Raw genomic sequence first — 22,579 nt, 5'->3', positions numbered from 1 at the left:
TCATTGTCAGCCTGTGGGAATATTTTACAAATGCAGTCACTATATAAGATAACAGCCTTTGTTATTCCAAAGCCAATGACATATTGTAGAAAGTCAAATTAGCCTCAGACTACAAAATGTTTCTGAATAGAACTCTTCCGTCTTGCTTTAATTATTCAAATTTGAAATACTTTGTCTCTACTACTTGTAGCAACTAAGTTCTTCAGATTTCAAACAAGCTCCCTGAAGTACAGTCAGCACAATCAAAGTTACTCATTAGCAATACGTTTTCTTTGTAGGAAAAAGAGTCCTTTCAGGAGCCGTCTATAGCTAGTTAACAAGCTCTGCGGTTCTATGCATTTACAAGTGAATGGATGCCATCCAAATTAAACAGAGCACATCCTTTTCCCACTCATTCAGCATTTTGAAAATCTTCCAGTGTGTGTGTTTACGCAACTTACAAACAAATACCTAGAACCGCAAATGAACCATTCACCACGATTACTAAATAAAACAGTCTGTTTGTCTTGGAAGGCAAAAGGGAGGCACAGTCACCTAAGACTTTACCTTACCTTTGTCATCGTTGTGTCATCCTTCTTGGGAATAAAGTTTCCAAAAAATCGGAGGCTATAGAAACCGACAACAGAGGACACCATAAGATAGCTGTGAGAATCAAGGAAAAACTCTCCAAAGAATGTGTTTCCTTAAGTTCTCAATTGTCTCCAAAATATCTTAAGGCCGAAAGGAAAAACAAAACAAAACAAAATGCCACTTGGAGTGCTTGAGGAAGACTGACTTGTTTTTTCTTCCAGGAAAGTGTCTTAGTAAATTACCACTGTCCCAGAAAACTAGACAGAAAACTTGTTAACAGACAGAACTTCAGTTAAAGAAAGGATACAAAATCAAAATGATTTCAAGTGCAGCTCCCACAAAACCAAAAGCAGAAAGAGAAGCATTTCCTATTCCAGGCCCCTGGGGGAAAAAAAAACACTTTTCAGAATTCAATGACACTATTATATTTGGTTTCCCTAAAATTGTTGTTTCATAAATATAGGACAGTTGAAATTAGGAACATTTAATACCCTGGAGTAACATCTAGACGTTCAAACGAAAATAAAACGTGACGAGACTGAATTCATCAACTAATTCAACCACATGTTAACACTTTTAACAAGCTCAAAACATTTCTGATTTATCTCAAATATAATTTAAGTTACTTATCAAAATGATATGATTATTGTTAAATCCTAAATATTCTTGGAAGAAATTTTTTTTAAATATAATAGTATAATAAGAATAGAACACATAATTGTCTGAACACTAAGGCAACATATAAAAACTATACAATTAAAATATGTCAAAAGGAAGCTAAGCAAAGAAAGAAAGTGAATGCACATATCCTGTTACTACTCTTGAAAGTTTCCTTTCCCTAAATCTTCCTTGGGAATTCAGGGATTTAATTAACACATTTTCCAAATGCAATGCTATAAATTTTTCCCTAAACATCATACCTATTCTCAAAACCTATCTTTATCTAGAACTTAACAAAACAAGTAGAAAAAGTAATATTTATTAATGAGGCCAGACAGGCAAAAAATCATTTCTTACTGAAGTAGGAACAATGTTTTCAAAGCATACTAATTACAGAAACTCTCTGAATACAAACTACTACTTTGCTATCAGCTTCAATTACATCTAACAGATATACCAGGATAATTAAGAATATAAAGTCAGCTTAATAAAAAAATAAACCAATAAATAATATCATATTATTTATACAATCTAATATAGGCATGAAGAAGTTAGAATACCCATGGAAATTTCATATATAAATAAGGTAATGGACAAAGAATTTACCAACTTTTGTCAATCTTTTGAAGAAAAAATGAATAATGCTAACAGAAAGCTTATTAACTGGGATGGAAAACACTTTGGAAATATTCTCTGTCTCAACAGAAGGCCTACAGGCAAGATTAAGATGATCTGATTTATTTACACAATCATAAAAAGAGCATACCACATATAAGTCCTTCTGTACTATGCACGAAAGGAATGGTACAAAAATGTACCACAGGGCTTGGGCCTCACCTAGTATGTGGTATAAGAAAATGGGTTAAAAAATGGATAGAAGTCAACACAGTAGTTGACTTCTGCTTGATCAATGGATTTGGGTCTAAACAAAAGACAAAAGACAAGGCTGTGGATGGAGGAGGACTGCTCACTGCTGTGTTTCGTTAGTGGAATGACAGACCTGAAGCAAGCTGGCAGGCTCGCAGTGGTGGAGAGGCCATGGCAGTGAGAGATGGCACAAGGTCCTGAAGAGGCTGGGGGCAGGGAGCTAAACTGAGAATACTGCTGAAAGAATTAGCTTCTGAAAGAAGCTTCATCTTTGACTGAAGGAAAGGAATTAAGATAAACATTGGCTTTTTTCTATGAGAGAAAAGGTGTATTGTGTGGTTCAGAGAGAGAAGTGGCATGTAGGGAAGCAAAATCTGCACCCCAAAAGCTGTCTCTCTGGCATAAGGATCATTTTAGGCTGATTGTTTTTAAGAAACAGAAGACTCCTTAAGTCTTTCTTTTTAGCGCCACTCCCACCTCACCCCTTAACTGCCTAAAAGAATTCAGACGAAGGACCTGGTCCAGGCGGAGCACTATCACCAGAGACAGCTACAAAGAGTATGGGCTGAGTGTGGTAGACGGAACCTGGCAAGACCTGGAGACCAAAGGCCTCTCTGTGTCCCCTCTGTTTACCGAACATCTGCTTTTCCATCTCCATGTGAATTGCCTTCCTCCCGCTTGAAGTTCCAAGCTCCTACCCCCTTCTCCTTCTCTTAGATGGAATATAAGCCTCAATTGCCCAACCTGTCCTGGGGTCTCATTATTCTTACCGGGCTCCCACATACACATAATTAAATTCTGTTTTCTCCTGTTAATCTGTCTCATGTAAATTTAATTCTTAGACCAGCCAGAAGATCCTAGAAAGGGTTAAGGGAAATGTTTTCCCTCCCCCAAAGCATGAAAAGTTTGGAAGAGTTTTGAAGTCATATCTATGGGAGATGACAAAGGTGCTAACTTCGAAAAGTGTAATAAAATGTCAAAACTTAAATGCTACTTCAAGTATCCAAAAGTTTATAGAGACACCTAGAAAAAGTATGTCATATATGAATATTTAGTGGAAACTACCTTCCATAAGGAGAATATATTTAAATAGACTAATTGATGCAACTTAATAAAATCATGAATTTTTAAACAAGAGAAAAAATTAAGTTAATTCATGAAAAGATGTATATCTGACTCTCCTCCAGCAACTGAACATTTTGACTCAAGTTCATAAAATGACTCCTTTGAGGCATGAGTCCTTACAACCACATATTTGGATCCTTTGCGAACGCAATGAATCCATCTAATAAACTCTTTATATCTCACTATTTCACAGAACATACATTTTCTTAAAGGATCACAAATATGAATTTCAGTAAAACAAAGATAAACTCTGATACAAAGTGTAAAAGGAAACTCTGATACTTGATTAAAAAGCCAGACAATCCAAAATAAGAAATCAGAAACAAAAAATATAGTTCAGAAACACTGTTTATGAAAGCTCACTGCATAAAGAAATTCATACAACTTGAAGTATATATATGCAGAAAGGTGAATGTTTTCATTTATTTATTTGAAACACTCAGTTTATACACACAGAATACTTTTGCAAAAGAAAGACATTTTAAAGCATTTTACTTTACCCTTGTTCCCTTTGGCATTGCTGTTTCATCAATCAACAGGCAAAGAATATTACAAGCCACCAAGAGGACCGAAATGGACTACAACACAAAAAGTAAGCCATCAGTTTTGAATTTCAAAGATATTTTGTCAATACACACACATTAAAATCTAAGTAACCAACCAAATGTATGCTTCAGAATAGAGGAAAAGCAGTCAAGACCAAAACTCTACATATAAACCTGAAGTAATGAGACTATAAAAACTCCAGAATAAATTCGTAAAAATTCTGCAAAGTATTATAATCTCAAAGCTTAAGAAAAAAGCTATTAATATAGATCCATTTATTAACTGATTTTACCAGTTGGAACCCACAACTCCACATATTTTAAAAATGGTTAAAATGTTATCAGAACTAATTTAATAACATAATTTTCAGATCTTATCACAGAGTTTGATCAGGGTATCTGCAACACTTTGTCTCTTCTTAATTTTCAATTGAAACAAAAGAATGAATTTCCTGCTTCTATGAGGAAATAGATAATCTTGAGGACTTTTCAAAATTACCATTAATTTCATTTTTTGCTCTATTGAGTTTTTACAAATAAAAGCATAGATGGATTTTAATCCTGTTGATAGAAAACCAGTTTACCTGAAACCATTTAGCTGAGGGAGTTGCCATACACAAATGCTAAAGTAAATAAAAAATAATCTGCCTTATTTAACTAGGCAAATAAATTCTTACTGTCTCAATAAGAAGGAGAACCATAACAGCAGGATACACCAAGTTTCTTTCCCATGCTGAAGCCTTTTTGCGCCTCTCTATTAGAAGGAAAAACAAAATATAATAAAAGTTTCAGTAATTTCCAAAACTTCTCCCCAGATTCACATTTTCATTCCCTACTAATACAACCAGTATGTATTATTCTTACATAAATTATCTTTTCCTAAAAACATAAATTATTTTTAATTTTCCTCCACAAACTATAAAAATCAGAATTTTAAAATCAGTTTGCTACATTAAACATCTCAATCCTGTGATGCTCAAATTTTAGCACTGTAAAGACGTTTCAATTATTGATGAAACATATTGTGGATATACAGCTTACTCTGAAAATATAGTAATATTTGTATTTCTTTTTTAAATTTACATATTATTATAATGATAGATTTACACACTGATAGAGATCTGGAAATATCAGGTAACATGAGTAAGAATCCCCTCTAATCCCACATCCCAAAGGTAAACACTTCCAGTTTTCTAAAGGCTGGAAGCAAACCTCTATTTCTAGTGACAAAGGTCTACCTTGTAACACACCAATCCTTATGCCATGAACAACTGGAAAAGATGGATCAAACTTAATTTTTTAAAAAGAAATGTGTATGAAGATGTTAGAGAGCTACCATAATAATGGAAATCGAAGTCATTCTAGCTTTTTCTGCAGATTCCAAAGGGATTTTTAAATAACTGATTATGATTTCTGCAAATAAAGCAGTTTACTTATTTTCCAAAAAAAAAAGGAGGGAAAATAAAGAAAAAAATTTAAGAGTAAAAAGGTCTAGCATATGTATAACTGGAGTCTGAGGAAATAAAAGAGAATGAGCAGATGCGGTATTTGATGAGATAATGGCCAACAATTTCCCAAGTGGATGAAAGACATTAAGCCACACACTCATGAAGTGTCACAGATCTCAAGAAGGATAAATACAAAGAAAAAAGACATTAAAAGATAATAATAACAGAAGATTACTTATCAGAAATAATACAAGTGAAAAGATAGTGGAGTGATATTTTGGAACATCATCATCTTTGAAAAGTCATTTTGTACACAGACAAAACAACAACAAAAAGTGAATAAATACATGCTCATCCCCTCCCCAAACTAAAAGACAATCTTTATTAACAGCTTTGGACAGACTGAAAGCTTGTAACATAGAGATTTCACAATTTTAAAAAATATTCCAGACTACAGTAAAGTCTTTAATAAGAAACCAAGACCAATACATAAGTCAAGGAAAAAAATGTACAATACCTAACTTTGTCTTAAGAGTCTTTACGTTGTCAAGTTCTTGTTCCAACTCCGTTATATTGTGTTCCACTGATGAAGACAGTCCTATCAAAAGCAAAAACATTTTAGAAACATAACAACAGAACCCCAGAACAGGCAGCCCTCACATTTAATGAAAATATAAAAAACACACTGCAAATCCTGATCACTAATAATGAAAACAAGGGCTGCTGTGACTCACAGAAAAGTACATCCATTTCTTTACTCCTTAAAACTTCCAAGTTCTTGCTGATTAAACACTACATGTTTCCTAGAAAATTTCTTACTCTGGTAAAATTCTTACTTGATCTATTATTAATTTTTCATTGATTACAAAAGCATCATGTGCTTATTATAAAAAGTGAAAGAAAATCAAGATCTCCTCTCTTCATCCCACCTCCCTAACGTGACAACTGTCAACAGCTTGGGTGAGGTTTTCTTCACCTTCATGTACATACTCATAACATACATACACATCATACTCACGGTTTTTACCATGTATTTTATAAGAATGGGTCAAATCAGACATTATTTCACCACTTGCTTTCCTAGTTAATGATATGTCCACATTGACAGACAGCCCCAACTTCTTAACAGCTGAATAATAATTCCAGAATATGGATGTCCTTCAATTTTATTCAGAATTATTCCATTTATGAATATTCAGGTTTTCCTCAATTTTTTCCCACTACAAACATTTTTCTATGAACATCCAGTACTTTTTGGTTCTATTATTTTTGTAGGACAGAGTCTCAAAATTCAGACTGCTGAGTCAAAGGATATGAGCATTTACAGTTTTAAGAGACATTTAAAAGTTACTTCCCCCCAAATATTGTGATATATTGTAGTAAGTTATTATAATAATTTACATTTCTATGAACACTTTATTATAAAATATGCTTGATGTCAGATGATTTTGCCCAACTGTAGGCTAACGTAAGTGCTCTGAGCACCCACTTAAGGTGAGCCAGGCTAAGCTGTGTTTGGTAGGTTAGATATTTTCAACTTATAATGGGTTTACCAGGACATAACCCATCGTAAGTCAAGGAAGATCTGTGTTTTCCAATCTCTTCCCCAGCAGTGGATGTTGTAACTCTTGAATTTTTGCCAATATGATGGGTAAAAAATATTTTCCCATTGTTACTTTAACATGTACACCATGTTCATATTTTCTGCTTGTTTCTTCAGTGGTTTGTATATGTCCATACTCTTTCTATTTTAACTGCTAAATTCTGAAATGGACAAATTAAAATCCCCCACTACAACTGTACTTTGAATAGTTTTTTCTCAGTTTTTAAGAATTTTTTCATTATGCGTTTGTATTTGCTAAGATTTGGGGGCTCCTATAAGACTGTAACATGTTCCTTATGAATCACACCTTTTATCACTGCATCATGACCCTCAGTGTCTTTAATGCTTTTCTTTACATTCATCCCCCCCTTTCATATATCATCGTATTGGTAATTTTGGTTAGAGCAATATCCAATGCCTACATTATTACAATACAAATTCTCTCTGCCACTTACCCATGTAATAAACTATGATTAGCTTTCCTTTCTTCCATAACATTCTTCTTCCCACCCCCAGAATTAATCTTTTTTTTTACATTTGCTTAGTTTTTTATGCATTTACTACTAGTTCGAAGCTAAACCTTCCTCCCAAATGTCTTTATTTCCTCCAGCAGCTTACGAAGAAAAGGTGAATGGGAGGTAATTTTTTGGAAACTATACAAGTCTGAATATGAAAGTTTGGTTAAATATAAATTATTTTTTTATATTTAAAAACTATAAATGAGGAATGAAAAGGTATGTGGTTTACAGGGACTTAAACCCTCATCTTCCATAGCTGCCAGGTAATAGTTAACTTAATGCTGGAAAATCAAGAAATAGCAGGGGAACCTTTTTATTTAGTGTTTACGAGCTTATTATTCTTTATTAGTTAGTTCAAAATTAATTACCCTTCAGAATCGTGAAGTCACTGCTCCACCGCCCCCCAGCTTCCAGTGTCAGCTCTGAGAAGTCTGAAGCTCTTCTTCCTCCTGGACCTGAGTGTGAACTGCTTCTCATTCTCCCTGAGAGAACGTGTCGGCCTTTGTCCCAGTGTCGGTGAGTCACTCTCATGTTCCATGTTGGGCACTGAGTGAGCACTTTCAATCTCCAAGTTCTCGTCCTTTAGAGCTGAGAAATTTTCTTGATTTTGTCATTTCCTCCTTCCTGTTTTCTCTCCTCTCCCCACTTGGAATTCTATTAGTTGGATGTTAGATCTCCTGAACTGGTCCTCTACTATTCTTAACTCTTCCCTGTGGTTGTCATTTTTGACCTATTTTCTTTAACTTCCAATCTTTTAGATACATTATCATTTCTAAATTTCAAGAGGCCCTTTCTGTTCACTAGCTATTCCATTTTTAATGGAATCCTGGCTCTTCTCATGGATGCAATCTCAGTCTCTCACAGGATACTGATGATAGATTTTACTTTTTTCTTATCCTGTGCATATTCCATCTCCCCCTGGGGTTCTTTATTGTTTGTTTGTTTGTTTTGGCCCCTACTTTCCCATGAGAGGTCTTTCTCTTAAGTATGGTAAGGCTTAGTCGTCTGTTCATATTTAAGAAGGAAGCACTAAAAATGATAATTTGAAACTCTAAGATTGCATGGGTGGCACCTGACAAGACTTCCTGTTGGGTAATCCAGCTGCGTTTTTCATGGACACCCAACTGCTAGCAGGGTGTGAGGATTTCCTCCTGGGTAGACAGATTCCCCAGATAAGACTCTCTGATCTCCTTCTTGGGGTATTAAAGCTTGGTTGTCCAGGTGAAGGGAGATGGGAGCTCACACATTTAGTTTGTAAGCACTCATCCCATCCTCCACTCCCCCCATCTGTGCCCAGGCCACAGTCTCACCTTCTCTGGAGAATAACCCTCCCTCTACTGCTGAGGTGGGGAAGAGGCAGTGGTCTGGTACCCTGGATGGAGGGGAAAGATGTGGGGATCAAATCGCTTCATAAGCAGGCTTTTCACCAATCCTCCTTATCTTAACTTGTCCCACTTTATCCCCACTTTCACAGGTGTCTGGTAGTACCACTTTTGGGAACTTTAGGGGATTCTGGAATATAAATCAAGCACAGATGGCTTAGGATTCAGCTTTCTTGGGTCTGCTAAATTAGTTACTTCTAAAATTCTCTCAGGTCTGCTAAATTTCAAAAATTTTTTATGGCTTTCTCCTCTCAAGTTTTCCTTCTTTTAGGTTTATACTTCTCTGACCCTCAGTGTTCTCATCTGTGAAATGGGGGGTATTATTAGGATGCTTTCTGCTGAGTCAGAAAACTCAACTCAAAGTACCTTAAAAAATAAGAAAATAATTTCATGTAATTGGAAGATTACACACAGAGTGGGCTTCAAAGTGGGTTTTCCAGCAGCTCAACAGTGACATCCAGGGACTGAATTCTGCCATCCCCAAGTTGGTCTATTATGAAGACTGGTGCTTTCTTCTTTCATGTAATTTCATAATTTCTGTTTATTTTATTTTGTTCATTATTTCTTCTTTCCCTAGCAAGTGGAATTTCTGTTTATCCTTTTACTCATGTTAATTTGACACTTCAGTGGTTACTTTCTCATTCTTAACACATATACTTAGACTTATGTTTTTTTCAACCTAACCCCACAGGGAAACCTTACTAGGTAACTTATCCCACACCAAGGTGAAGCTTTCACAACACTTTTTTAAAACCATTCTCTCACTGCTTTCCACTCACCCCTCCTAAGTTCTGGACTGTGCTGAGATTGTTTTAAAAATATTTAGTTTGAGATTATTACTAAATTTTTCCAATGGTACGGAAGCCACCATATCCTTAATGACTAGAAGAGTACCTAGTTACTAAATATACAGCTATAAAATGAATAAATAAATGAATGTCTTTTTGTGCCCTAATAGATATATGACATCTTTGGAAATATATGAGTTTTTAATTGCAATCTTCCCTGCCCCCCTAAGACTACAGATTATTTAATAATCCTTAACAGGTTATAAAAGGGAAGTTTGATGTTGGTCTCTCTCTCCTATGTAAGTAATTTTTCTATGTGAAAGCTTGTAAATCTTTTTTATTATTATCATCATTATTCTTGGAATTCGTGAATCGTATAACTCTGGATCTGTTTATTTCCTGCTTAATAATCTTGCCTAGGACTCTGTGACTTTTTTAATGTACACTCAAGTCTTTCCTCAGCTCACTGACCAGTTCTTCTATTATTTATTTACTTTTTCCTACTTGTTCTTTTTTCTTCTCCTAGATGTCTATTACTTAGACTAGGTATATTAGCTCTGTAGTCCATGTCTATTATTTCATTAGTGATTTCCTTCTCTTTGTTCTTTTGTTCTGTGACACAAAATAGTTATTCCACTTGATTCTACCAGATGATTAATTCAATTTGCAGAAGGACTGTATTATTTTTCTATTGCTACTATAACAAATTACCACAAACTTAGTGGCTTAAAGCAATACAAATGTATTATCTTACAGTTCTGGAGGTCAGAAGTCTAAAATCAAGGTGTCAGCAGGACTGTGTTCCTTCTGGGGACTCTAAGGGAGAATCTGTTTGTCTTTTCCAGTTTCTGGAGGCTGCCAGCACTCCTTGGCTCATGGTCCCTTTTTCAGATCACTCCACCCTCTGCTTCCACTGCCACATTTCCTTCTCTGACCCTCCTGCCTCATCTTTCACTTATAACAATGCTGTGGGACTTCCCTGGTGGCGCAGTGGTTAAGAATCCGCCTGCCAATGAAGGGGACACGGGTTCAAGCCCTGACGCAGGAAGATCCCGCGGAGCAACTAAGCCCATGCGCCACAACTACTGAGCCTGCGCTCTACAGCCCAAGAGCCACAACTACTGAGCCCGCGAGCCACAACTACTGAGCCTGCACGCCACAACTACTGAAGCCCACGCGCCTGGAGCCCGTGGTCCGCAACAAGAGAAGCCACCACAATGAGAAGCCCATGCACCGCAACAAAGAGTAGCCCCCGCTCGCCGCAACTAGAGAAAGCCCACACACGGCAACGAAGACCCAACACAGCCATACATACATACATACATACATACATAAATTTATTTATTTAAAAAAAACAATGTTGTGATGACACCGGGCCTATCAGATCACCTAGGATAATCTCGAGACCCCCATCACTTAATCACACTGCAAAGTCCCTTTTGCCATGTAAGGGGTCATGTTTACAGGCTCTTGGGGTTAGGACTTGGGTACCTTCGCGCGACACTATTCTGTCTACCACAAGGACTGTCACATCTTTTGTCTACTGAATTTTTAATGTTTTTTCCCACATTCTAGGCAATCCTTTTTCTACTCTAATTATATCTCTTTGAAAATTGGTATTTACTTTTGGGGGCTAATAACAAATTCTTATTTGTCTCTCCCATTAGTTAACTTCAGTTGGAATCACACTTTCTCGCTATTCATCTCGGCCTTCGTCACTCAGTCCTAAGCGAATGGTAACTTTTCTGTATCTGCCGCTATTCTTCCCTTCACACCTACTCAGGGCAGACAGTCGCTCAAACAGTGATAAAACATCTGGAGGGCCCAGTAATTTTTGTTCTTGGGGAGTACAGATGAACTGACCAGAAATATTGACTCAGGAGAAAGACGACTCAGTGCTCTGGCATCTCTCAAGATACAAATAGCGCTCCTTTCTCAAAGGGAGAAAGACTTAAGGGAGGATTCAGGCCAACAACCCAAGGCAGCAGGGTACAAATGCACTAAGCCCTCTTGTGGAATCACAAAACTTCAGTCTTACCCCAAGTTTCTAAGAAAGGTAAGTATTCCCCACTGCATTTCCTTTCTCACTTCCGTCCATCACTAAAGAGAGAGAAATCCAATACTCTCTCTCTTTTGGAGAACCTGAGGTCTTGAAACCACTGAAATGTTATACACTATTTCCAGAGCTCATGAGTTTCATCATTTTACTTGCCAGTATATAGTTTATAAGAGAACAGGGGTAAAGATAGTATAGATGTATTCAGGTAGTGTGACCCAAAACTACTAAACTTTGACTACAAATTTAGCAGCCAAAACAAAAAGAGAAACATGTAAGTTACAGAATTAACGGATATTTCTGTATAACAAAGAGATTTACAGTAAGATGGCATAGCATTATAAGATTTTCAAGTATCTTTGAATATAATAGTCTTAGAGATAAGTATATTTTACTTTTTATCCCATTTCTTTACAAATTATATGGTATGTATCTGTAGTTAATGCTCATTTAACTTCTATATCTGATAAATTACAAATACAATTCCAAACTACATTTCATTCCCTATACTTGTGAAGAAAAGCATTATTCCAGTAACCAGTTCACTGCTAGAAAAAATAATCTGATGAATATTCAGAATTTTGAAAGGGAATCAGAGTAGACAGTATTCCTGCTGCCAATGTAAAATTAAGTGAAAAGACATAAATGCCTACTTTGTGGGTGTGATGTCTACAAAGCTCAATACAGATGTCTAGACTAATCAATGTTTTCAAAGGAAAATAACTAAAGTGATATTTCTATAACACTGTGTGTTTATTTTTTGGTGACACAATGCTAGGCACACAATACGTAGTTAATAAACACTGACTGAGTTGCATACTAAAATCAAGAATACATTCTTATTGTCCTCAAAGAAATTACGCCTTTTTTAAATGACTAGATTCATCTGGAATAACACAGTTTTCAAAGACACCACCATCCTTTACTATATATCTCACTACCTAAGTGAGAAAAGTAAGCTTGTTTGGGCGGAATATCCTATCATAAATGACTGGAAGGAAATGATGGCTCTTGTAAGGAATCATGATACACTGCAAACAATTCTGGAATGTTACACAAATTTAAGCTGCAGCAACAAAGTGATCAAAATATCCTAAAGAACTGTATTATCATTACTTTACTTCAAAATGAATCTAAAATATTCAATGTCAGCATTGTCTAGTCAATAAGTCAAATTGGTAGACAAAACCTGTTTGGACTAGTCATGAAAAATAAAAAGGGATTCGCCAAGAAAACCACAAAGCAGCTCATTTAAGGTCAATTTAACGGTATTATTCTGTTTTCCTTCCAGCCTCAACGTAAGACTTCACTACCTCAAAGGAAATTGTAAGAGTATCTATTTGCATTCCCCCTAGGTGATTGGCAGTTCACCACCAATTAGTTCAAAATTACACTGTTACTAGCATGCAATAAAAACAACACCTTTCATCTTTCTTACACAGGTAAGAATATCTTCAGAGCCAATAACTTTGATCAAATGAGTATTTTTGATCCTGCCCCACCCATCTCTTTGGATTCAGGAAAACTAATAGCTGAAGGCAACTTTTCCCAGCTTTATTCTTAAACTGAAAAACTAGTGTGGTATTGAAAATATTTTGCTCGCAAGATAACATAATTTCCCAAAGTCCAGCACTTCTTCAATAATTAAGCTGTCCTTATACCTTTTCTTTTTTTTTTTTAGGTACTTATTTATTTATTCATATTTGGCTGCGTGGGGTCTTTCATTGCTGTGCGTGGGCTTTCTCTAGTTGCGGTGAGCAGGGGCTACTCTTCATTGCAGTGCGCAGGCTTCTTACTGCGGTGGCTTCTCTTGTTGCAGAGCACGGGCTCTAGAGCGCAGGCTCAGTAGTTGTGGCGCACGGGCTTAGTTGCTCCGCAGCATGTGGGATCTTCCTGGACCAGGGCTCGAAACCATGTCCCCTGCATTGGCAGGTGGATTCTTAACCACTGCGCCACCAGGGAAGCCCACACCTTTTCTTAATATGGAAGAGAGCCTTAACTGACATGCATTCATATATTAAAGGACAGACACTAATTATTTAATGTAAAATGTATAATGCTATATTTTAAAAAACAAACATAAATCTCCAACTGGGTATGTAAACAATTCAAAGAATAAGAAGCAATAAAACAATCTCCCTAAACAATTCAGTACCATAAACAATTCAGTGCCCTAAACTTAGTGCCATAATGAATACTACTTGGAAATAGATACCTCTAGTATAAACATTATTTTTTCATTTAACTTTTAAATTTAGCATATAGCCAAAAGAAAGCTGATTAGAAAATCTGTTATCTAAGTAACTCTTTAAAATTTTCATTATACTTAGTACTTTAAATTGACCAAAGTTATTTCTATCACCAAGAATGTGAGGTCACTCAAGTACTTTTCATTATTTCTAGTCACTCAGACAAACAAGTTAGTTGTTAAAGCCCAAGACTCCTAATAATTCATAGAATGAACAGTCTCCATCCCCTAAGCAAACACCAATTACTGTACACCATAAAGCCACTGATGATTAGACAGGCCCCAGAAAGATTTTGAAAACTGAAGCCTGGCCATGAAATCTCTAAAGCATCTATCTGGGCATGAACAAATACTATTACTATCTACAGAGGAGATAGACAACCCCGCATACTCAAAAACTCTATTTCTATTCCATTTGCAGTGCTAACATTTGTTAAAAATAATAGTTTCTATTTACTTCTGACATATCCACAAAAATATGGCTAATTATAGAACCAAGTAATATGATACTTTTGATATTCAACACAATTTTGAAAATGCAAAATACTTTGATTATAAATGACCACAAGCAAGATGGAGAGTATTAAACAATCAGCTTTAGGAACATTATATGAAGCTATGTACAATTAAAGTAATGGTTTGGCCTTTTTTCTTCTACTTTAGCTATAAGTTATTGGTAGATCTTAAGCTAGATAAGATGCTAAGATTATTTTATATGTGCTACTCTCGGGAACACCATCCTCCACATAAGTGTGGTTGAACAAGCAGCTCGTATGCATTAATTCATCTTCTGCTAACAAATTTGGATCATCTATACAGAGAAATCTCTTTCTCTAAATTTCAGAGAATATATGGTACTTAACTCTTAAATTATTCTATAGTTTGTTATTCCAAAGGATTCCTCATCTACTAATACTGTATCTCTTCAGTCAATTCATTTCATCCCTTCATCATCTCATTATCTGGGTCATATTTTATTGTCATGAAAAGTGATTATATGGCCCAAGAAACTGAATAAATTTTAACAAGGTGTCTCTCACAGTTTCAGAACCTTGGACCCAAATTTTGATACCTTATTAGAAACCATTTAATTAGTATTACCAGTAGAATTAATACTCTTTTCTGTTAGTTCATAAAGTCAAGATATTACTAAATATTTTCTTCTATCACAGTATTGCCCAAAAAAGGGTCATTCAGTGTCAACAATCTTTGCTATGTATGTTTGTGATGAAAGCTGATATTTGATCACCTTCAGCCTGTCACTAAGCCCAAACATTTCTCGAAGTGGGCCAGAGTCTGCTAAATCTGAGACAGTCTCACTTCAGTGGTATAACCAACAGAATAACCATTGCTAGACTACAGAAGAATGCCTAAGGAAAGTCAAGATGAAAGTAACATAGCGGACATGAGATAAAACCCAACATAAGCTTCCTTATACCATTACAGGTGTTATGTGAAAGACATCATATAGCTAACTGTCTTGCCAATGACAATGGGAAAGCTTCCGACAGGATGCTAGAACTCTAAAGCAAGCATAGACTGCCTGGCAAACTCAGCTTTGTTATAAACAGCAAGATTCAAGGACTGATGGTGACAAAATGCTTCTGACAGGTCACTTAGTTCCACAAAAAATTCAGGTATGTCGTTTTTTTCAATCCTTTACCTTTCAGAATACAAAGGTACTGCAACATGACACTCAGCAAAAATGAAACAAGTACATCTTCTGTGCTCTTAAAAATAAAGAATCAAAAAAAAAAAAATTAAAAAAAAATAAAGAATCAATATCAACTTCAATAGAAAAAGCTTTAAAAAAGAGATTAGAATGAAGCAGGAAAGTAACTGCCACCAAAAGTGATATACTAACTTTTTATCATGAAGATGAAAATAGTACCTAACAAAACTAAATTGAATCATTAAGTTCAAAGGCTATAATATTTTTTAATAAATTACATTAAAAGAACTGTGAAGGTTTTGAACTTAAACAACAAAAAATAATTCCTATTCATTATGGTGCTTCTAAAGGTACCCAGTACACCCATAGGCTATACACACAAAAGCTAATTATTTCAATTAATGCTGCTGCATAACTTAAACACTTAAGCAGGCTAATGATAAATATATAACTTAGTCCTGGGAAGGAATTACGGAAGATTTTCTACCACGATCAATGTAATGAGACTTTCTGCTGGGCTACTCTTCAGGGGTCCTGGAGTAGAAATGGATTGTGACTGCTCCTATTTCATGGCTTAACAATAGGGGACAATCACCTTATTTCTGCTTCTTCACTAACACCTCCAGCCCCTCAATCTTGGTTTGTCTCCAGAGGTCTCTACTATGGGCTTTCCTAAATACTCTTCCATGTGATTGTCTTTTATGCTATCACCAAATTTTACTTCTTCCTTCTTCACATCTATGGTAAAATGACAACCATCCACCATGCGTGTTTTTCATCTATCCATTTACACATGCAACAAATATTTACTACCAACCCACATGTCTGGCAGTATCAGAGGATCAGGAAGAAAACAAGCAAAAATCCCTGCCCTGTGGAGTTCCTGTTCCAGGTGGAGAGATGGGCAATATATGAAAAGTGAGCAGCATGTCAGCGATTGGAAAGTGCCATGGAAACAATAAAGCAGGAAGGGGGAAAGAAGTGCCAGGGTGGAGGTGGGCCTGGCACTACGAAATCACAGCCACAAGGCTCACAGCATGGGAAAGCCCATCGAGAAGGGGACCATTAGGTAAAGACCTGAAAGGCAGGAGGCAGAGGTGGGGCAGGCCGCATGAGAAAAGAACAGCAAGGAGACTGCAGGAGAGGAAGCCAGAGGATGCAGAAGCTACAGACGGGGAGCCAACAAGTGAGATCTGACTTACATTTTCAAGCGCTCTCTTTGACTCACAAGGCCAAAGATGGATGCAGGCAGCCCACTAGGAAACTACAGAATCTAACCAAGAGGTGACTGGCCACTCAGACTAGAGTGGTGACAGTGCAAGTGGTGAGGCGTGGTCAGATGCTGGAGAGGCTTTGAAGCGAGAGCTGACAGCTTTGCGAAGGAATCCACATGGGAATTAAGAGAAAGAGACGCCAAGGAATTAGCCTGAGCACCTGGAGGAATGGATTTGCCACCTACAGGGATGGGTCCACTCTAACAGAGGCGGAATTAGTTGATCCTGGACTAGATATGTTCAAGATGCCAATTAGCCCAGTGGAATGTCTACTAGGAGGCTGGATCTACACAGTTGGAGGTCAGCAGCACACAGGTGGCATAAAGCCATGCGGCCAAAGGACACAACCAGAGGAGGGCAGGCAAACAGAAAAGAGAGGTTTAAGGACCGAGGCATGAGGCAGACCCGTGTGAAGAAGGAATGGACACAGAGAAAACTCAGCAAAGTAGGCTGAGAAGCAGCAGCCCATTAAGTGGAAGGACAAGGAAAGAGTAGCAAACTGAAAAGCAAGCGGAATAAAACTATTTCAAGGAGAGGGGAGTGTAAGATGAGGACTCTGAACTCGTGGCCAACCTGGCACCAGCACTTCGGGAGAGTCGTGGAGGCAGAAGTGAGTTCAAAGCCAAACGTTCAAAGCACAGAAATGAAGCCAACAAGAATACAATCCTTGGGAGTTCCGCTATAAAAGTGGGAAAGCAATGAGGTGGTGAGCTGGAGTGGGTAGGAGGTCAAGATAGATTGATTTGCTTTCCTTCCTTCTGAGGAAATAAAAATTTGTATTCTAAGGCAAGTCAAGGAAAATGTTAACATAAAAAGTTTTCTCTGCCCTTTGGCCGCCTCTCTCCCCACACTGTGCACCATGTATCTGCACTATGCATTGACCACACGGCCCCATCCGCAGAAATACCTGCTCAACCATAAAGAGCAACGTTCTCCTGGCACCAACAAGACGACTCCTTAGGAGATAACCTTCCTTCTTAATCCTGTAAAGGACCGCGATGACCCACCACCCACTACTCACTTTGTATGTGTAGGTCTGGACTGTATAAATTGTTCACAATACGTCATTTAATGTACAGCCCTCTGTCTCAAAAACTTACACAACTGTGCTTTGACCTCTAAGAGGAGGAACGGTTCTTGGAGTTTTCTGAGAGACTGTTCCCAAGTTATAATCCTCAATTTGGTTTGAATAAAATTTTCCATTTCTTTCTTAGATCAACTGATTAGTTTTTCATCGACACTTCCTTCCTTTCCTTCCTCTCTTTCACTTGGTCTTTCATTCTGTTGAGAAAAATCACAGTAATTCTCTATGCTGATGGAAATGATCCAGTTGGTGAAAAACTGATTTTGTAAGAGAAATGTAGAACGGCTAGAGTTCTGTCCTAGAATCAGTGAGAAGGGACAGCATCCAGTGCAAGAGGGGAGGGCCAACCGTAGCCAGCAGCAGGGACGGTCCAGCCACAGCGTAAGCAGAAGAGGCAGCACAAGCAGGGGCAGCTGCAGGTAGGTGAATCCACACAAAGGGAAACGCTCGTGCAAGTTCTGTCATAATTGCTTCTATTTCCTCAAGAAAATAGGAAGCAAAGTTATCACCTGAGAGTGACAGTGAAGAAGGTCTGAGAAAAGAGAAGATATAAATAGTCATCGAGGAGAACCTACGGTCACGCACATAAAGAAAGGCCAGGCAGTTACGGTCAGAGGTGAACAGACGTGAGTGCAGAGGACATCCAGAGCTGGCTGGAAGCAAGGCTGGAGTCTTGCCAGGCATGAGTACAACAAAGTGAGAAGGAAAGGGGACTGAGGGTGCACGTGAGGGACCAGTTATAACAAGGGACCGGTTATAACGACGGCCCAGGAATTTAAACTGTGACAAAGCAAGGGTATGATGGAAAAGGGTGGGGATGGTAATGAAAAGTTATTAGGATAAATAAATGACACATTAAGTCTCAATACTGAAGAACTGTGGGAAGTAAGCTAGAAAAATCAGAGCTGGAAAGGAGGAGGACTGATTTTGAGATTATGCAAGAACCTGAGCTCCCGCTCATGACAAGGCCTGCATTATAATCCCAGGCAATAAGCAGCTGAGGGAGATCATTGGAAGAGAGAGGTCAAGGAGCTCCCAGAGTACTGGGACACTGAAACCACCAAGAATTATGATAGGTGTTGCAGAGAGAATGATCATGAATGTGGAGATAAAACAACATCCTCCAGGAGAGCGCAGGAACAGCCTGGGATTGGAGGGGTGCCTGAAAAGGGGAGAAGGCATCAATCAGGTCCAGGTCTAAAGACGTGAGATTCAAAGTGTCTGAAAGAGAGCAAGAGGAGCCCAGCCAAACTCTAGGAGGAGCAAATGCGGCTGTGGGGAAACAGCTCCCACCGAGGGGGCTCCCAAGGAACCACGGTGCTTCACGCAAGAGGGCGAAGGCTGAGCATCCAGGGTTCTGAGGAGGGGTTCTGAGGTTCTCAGGGTTCTGAGTCAGCGCTCAGCTCCAAGCGCTAAAGCAGAAAGTTTCACGAGCTAGGGGACAGTGGGAAATTGGGGCAGAAATGGGACAAAAAGAGACATGGGGAACACAGAGTCTGAGATGCAAAGAACTGGAAATCCCAGGCTCCTCATGCCAGCCATCAGAAAGGGGCAAAGAGCAAAACGCACCCATTATCCCTGCGGGTCCCAAGTGCCGAGGGCGGGAAGGCACAGGAGTCTTGTCAGAGCCGCACGAGCTCTGGGGACATCACTTTACTCTTGCCAGGGTAGGTGGACGTGAGGGAAGGGGGCTTAGCCAGATGGCGTGGCGCTCGGGCTCCCTCCTGCTCCAGGATCACATACAAGTCCCCTCCATTTCTTTCCAAGTCTTTCAGCGCTGGACACAACCTTCACAGAGTCTCACCGTTTCTTTTCCTGTTCTTCAGTTAACTAGTCCATGATCTTGAGACTCAGGTTCTAAATTCACCTGCACAATGTCTGGTGCTTAGAAGAAGATGTGCAGTAAACAGAAAAGGGAGGAGAAAGAGTGGAGCAGACTGGTAACAGGATGGCTTCTTTATAACAGTATACCTGTTAGCTTTATTTTATTACTGTATTTTATGAAATACCAATAATATTAACAAGAACAAAACCTCTAGCACCATCAAGTGTCAGTGAGAAGCAATGGAGAAGTCACAGGCAGGCAGCCCATCCTAAAGCTACACTGATAACTTAAACACCAGGCATGAAAACACAACTCCAGGAATATAATAACTACCACAACAAGTCATCTTATCTTCCAGAAAAAAATAGTGTTAGTCCCACAGTAAAGCACCTCTTGATATTAAGTATCATGTTTTTTCCAGATAACTGTAAAGCTGGGATCAGAGCAAACCACGCAGATGTTCCCAAGATTCAAGATTCATGCGATGCGCGTCACAGCCCATGCAAACCAAGAAAGCACACTCAATGTGCCCTTAGCAAACACCACCACAAATTCTGGGGTGAATCACCGCTGTAATCTGTATTTTTAAAAATCTTTTACTCTATCCTGCAATTCTTTTTAATAGCCCAGAGTAAAAAAGTTAAAACTTCACTTTTTAAAAATAATTTAAAATATAAAATAACTGTTACAACAAAATACACTTGACATAGTACTAGATTAAATAAAATCCCTGGGGGGCTTCCCTGGTGGCACAGTGGTTAAGAATCCGCCTGCCAGTGCAGGGGATACGGGTTTGAGTCCTGGTCCGGGAAGATCCCACATGCCGCGGAGCAACTAAGCCCGTGCGCCACAACTACTGAGCCTGCGCTCTAGAGACCATGTGCCACAACTACTGAAGCCCGTGTGCTGCAACTACTGAAGCTCGTGCTCTGCAACAAGAGAAGCCACCGCAACGAAGCACACGCACTGCAAGGAAGAGTAGCCCCCACTCACCGCAACTAGAGAAAGCCCACGCGCAGCAATGAAGACCTAATGCGGCCAAAAATAAATAAATTTTTAAAAAATAAAATAAAATCCATGGGGTGATTTCCATTACTAACCTCCCATGATCTATATTTTCTTAAAAAATAGCAAATCATAAAATACAGTTTTGTTCCATCTTGGTTTTTTCCTCTGCACATACTGATAAATATACTTTACTGAAGCTCACAATTCTTAGTCTATGTTAGTCAAAATGTCCATTTTGCCATAGAACGCTTTATGTTACAAGCCTATTATTTTCTACCTGAAACAGTCCATAGTGCTAACCAACAGCAAACAGCAAAACTATAGCATTTATCCCAACAAAGAGTCTCACTGGAAAGATTTTAATGACAACCTACCAACAGAGCAGTCAGAAGTAGTGCATGGCTTCCCAAAACGGCAGAAAATAAAATTACCCTTAGCATTAGCTATCATACCATCCTAATCCCCTACAAACTATAACATTTTTGTGCTAGCTGGAGAGTTTTGTTTATTTTGGCTTTGCCTCATCATATAATACCTTAAACTTCTGGCAAGTATTTCCTTTTCAATTTCTTTTCTTTTAATAAATTTATTTATTTTTAAAATATTTATTTATTTATTTATTTATGGCTGTGTTGGGTCTTCGTTGCTGTGCACAGGCTTTCTCTAGTTGCAGCGAGCGGGGGCTACTCTTCTTTGCGGTGCTCGGGCGTCTCATTGCAGTGGCTTCTCTTGTTGCGGAGCACAGGCTCTACGCGAATGGGCTCAGTGGTTGTGGCACACGGGCTCAGTAGTTGTGGCTCACAGGCTCTAGAGCTCAGGCTCAGTAGTTGTGGCGCACGGGCTTAGTTGCTCCACGTCATGTGGGATCTTCCCAGACCAGGGCTTGAACCCGTATCCTCTGCACTGGCAGGCGGATTCTTAACCACTGTGCCAGCAGGGAAGTCCTCCTTTTCAGTTTCTTTAGATATAACGAACCACTTTTGATGTGAGGAGCCAAGGATCTAGAAAGATTCTGGAGGGACTTTTTTTTCCCCATTGCTGAAGGACAAAGTGAGAAAAGGCTATATGTGGAAGTTTGCTTTGATTAGACTTAATTCAAATTCTTTAATTCACAGAGCAGTGTGTTTTATCCTCCCTAGATCTTAGCCTCCTGAGCTGTAAGGCAGAACTAGTATATTTCTAGGCTGACACATAAGCCCCACACACTGCAGGAGGCAGCTGGACATGTATTCTTTATGATTCAGGCATGTTTTATTACACAGCAGCATGATTACCTAAGATAAATTCATTATAATATTAACTACTTTAATGAAATATGATAAAGCTGACAGTATTGATTAAAGTTATAATTTTTAAATTAAATAGGCTTATATATTAAAGTAGCTTTAATAAAGTTAGAAGAATAAAAGATACCTGTAGTTCCAGTCTAAAAGTTATCAGTATCAAAGCATGTAATTATTACTGACAAGAATTCTCTAGAATAGATACAATCTGAAATTCTTTGATCTAAGAATAAAGCTCTAAATGTTATCAACACTTTTGGGTTGATGATTTAAATTCACTATTTGTAACTGAAGAAAATAGGTATTTTCCTTCCCATTTCTCAGTATTTCACAGTTAAAGTAACCTTCCATTTTATACCTACTCTTGAATTATGGTTAGCTATTAATAATCTGATCTTGGTGGTTAGGTTTTCAACATTTAAAAAAAACTTTGTAGGAGAAAAGAGTGCAGGGTGAATTTCATTTGAGTAAAACAAAGAAAATTTTACTATGTCATTTCTCTGTTAAACTGTCATTACTCTTTTCTTCATTGGTTCATCATTTGAAGACAAAAATGATCAGTAATTAAAAATTAAATTTTAACATCTTTGACATGCTTACATTGTTATCAGCTAACAATGAAC

The 22,579-nt window shown here is 38.0% G+C and overlaps 1 protein-coding gene across 10 annotated transcripts in view; it reads right to left on the bottom strand.

Moving 5' to 3' along the window:
* LMBR1 (limb development membrane protein 1) overlaps window positions 1-22,579 on the bottom strand; it is a 163,716-nt gene that overhangs the window by 57,251 nt on the left and 83,886 nt on the right. For all 10 annotated transcript variants that reach the window (XM_057549899.1, XM_057549889.1, XM_057549890.1 and 7 more), the window contains 5 exons: window positions 5,733-5,813; window positions 4,445-4,521; window positions 3,723-3,800; window positions 878-951; window positions 552-642 (listed from right to left, as the gene is read on the bottom strand). In XM_057549899.1, coding sequence (XP_057405882.1) covers window positions 552-642; window positions 878-951; window positions 3,723-3,800; window positions 4,445-4,521; window positions 5,733-5,813 — 401 coding nt within the window. The remainder of the gene's footprint in view (window positions 1-551; window positions 643-877; window positions 952-3,722; window positions 3,801-4,444; window positions 4,522-5,732; window positions 5,814-22,579) is intronic.

Source organism: Balaenoptera acutorostrata, chromosome 7 (genome assembly GCF_949987535.1).
Source record: "Balaenoptera acutorostrata chromosome 7, mBalAcu1.1, whole genome shotgun sequence".
NCBI lineage: Eukaryota > Metazoa > Chordata > Mammalia > Artiodactyla > Balaenopteridae > Balaenoptera > Balaenoptera acutorostrata.
Note: the sequence above shows the minus strand (reverse complement) of the source record. Positions and strands in the feature narration are given on the sequence as shown.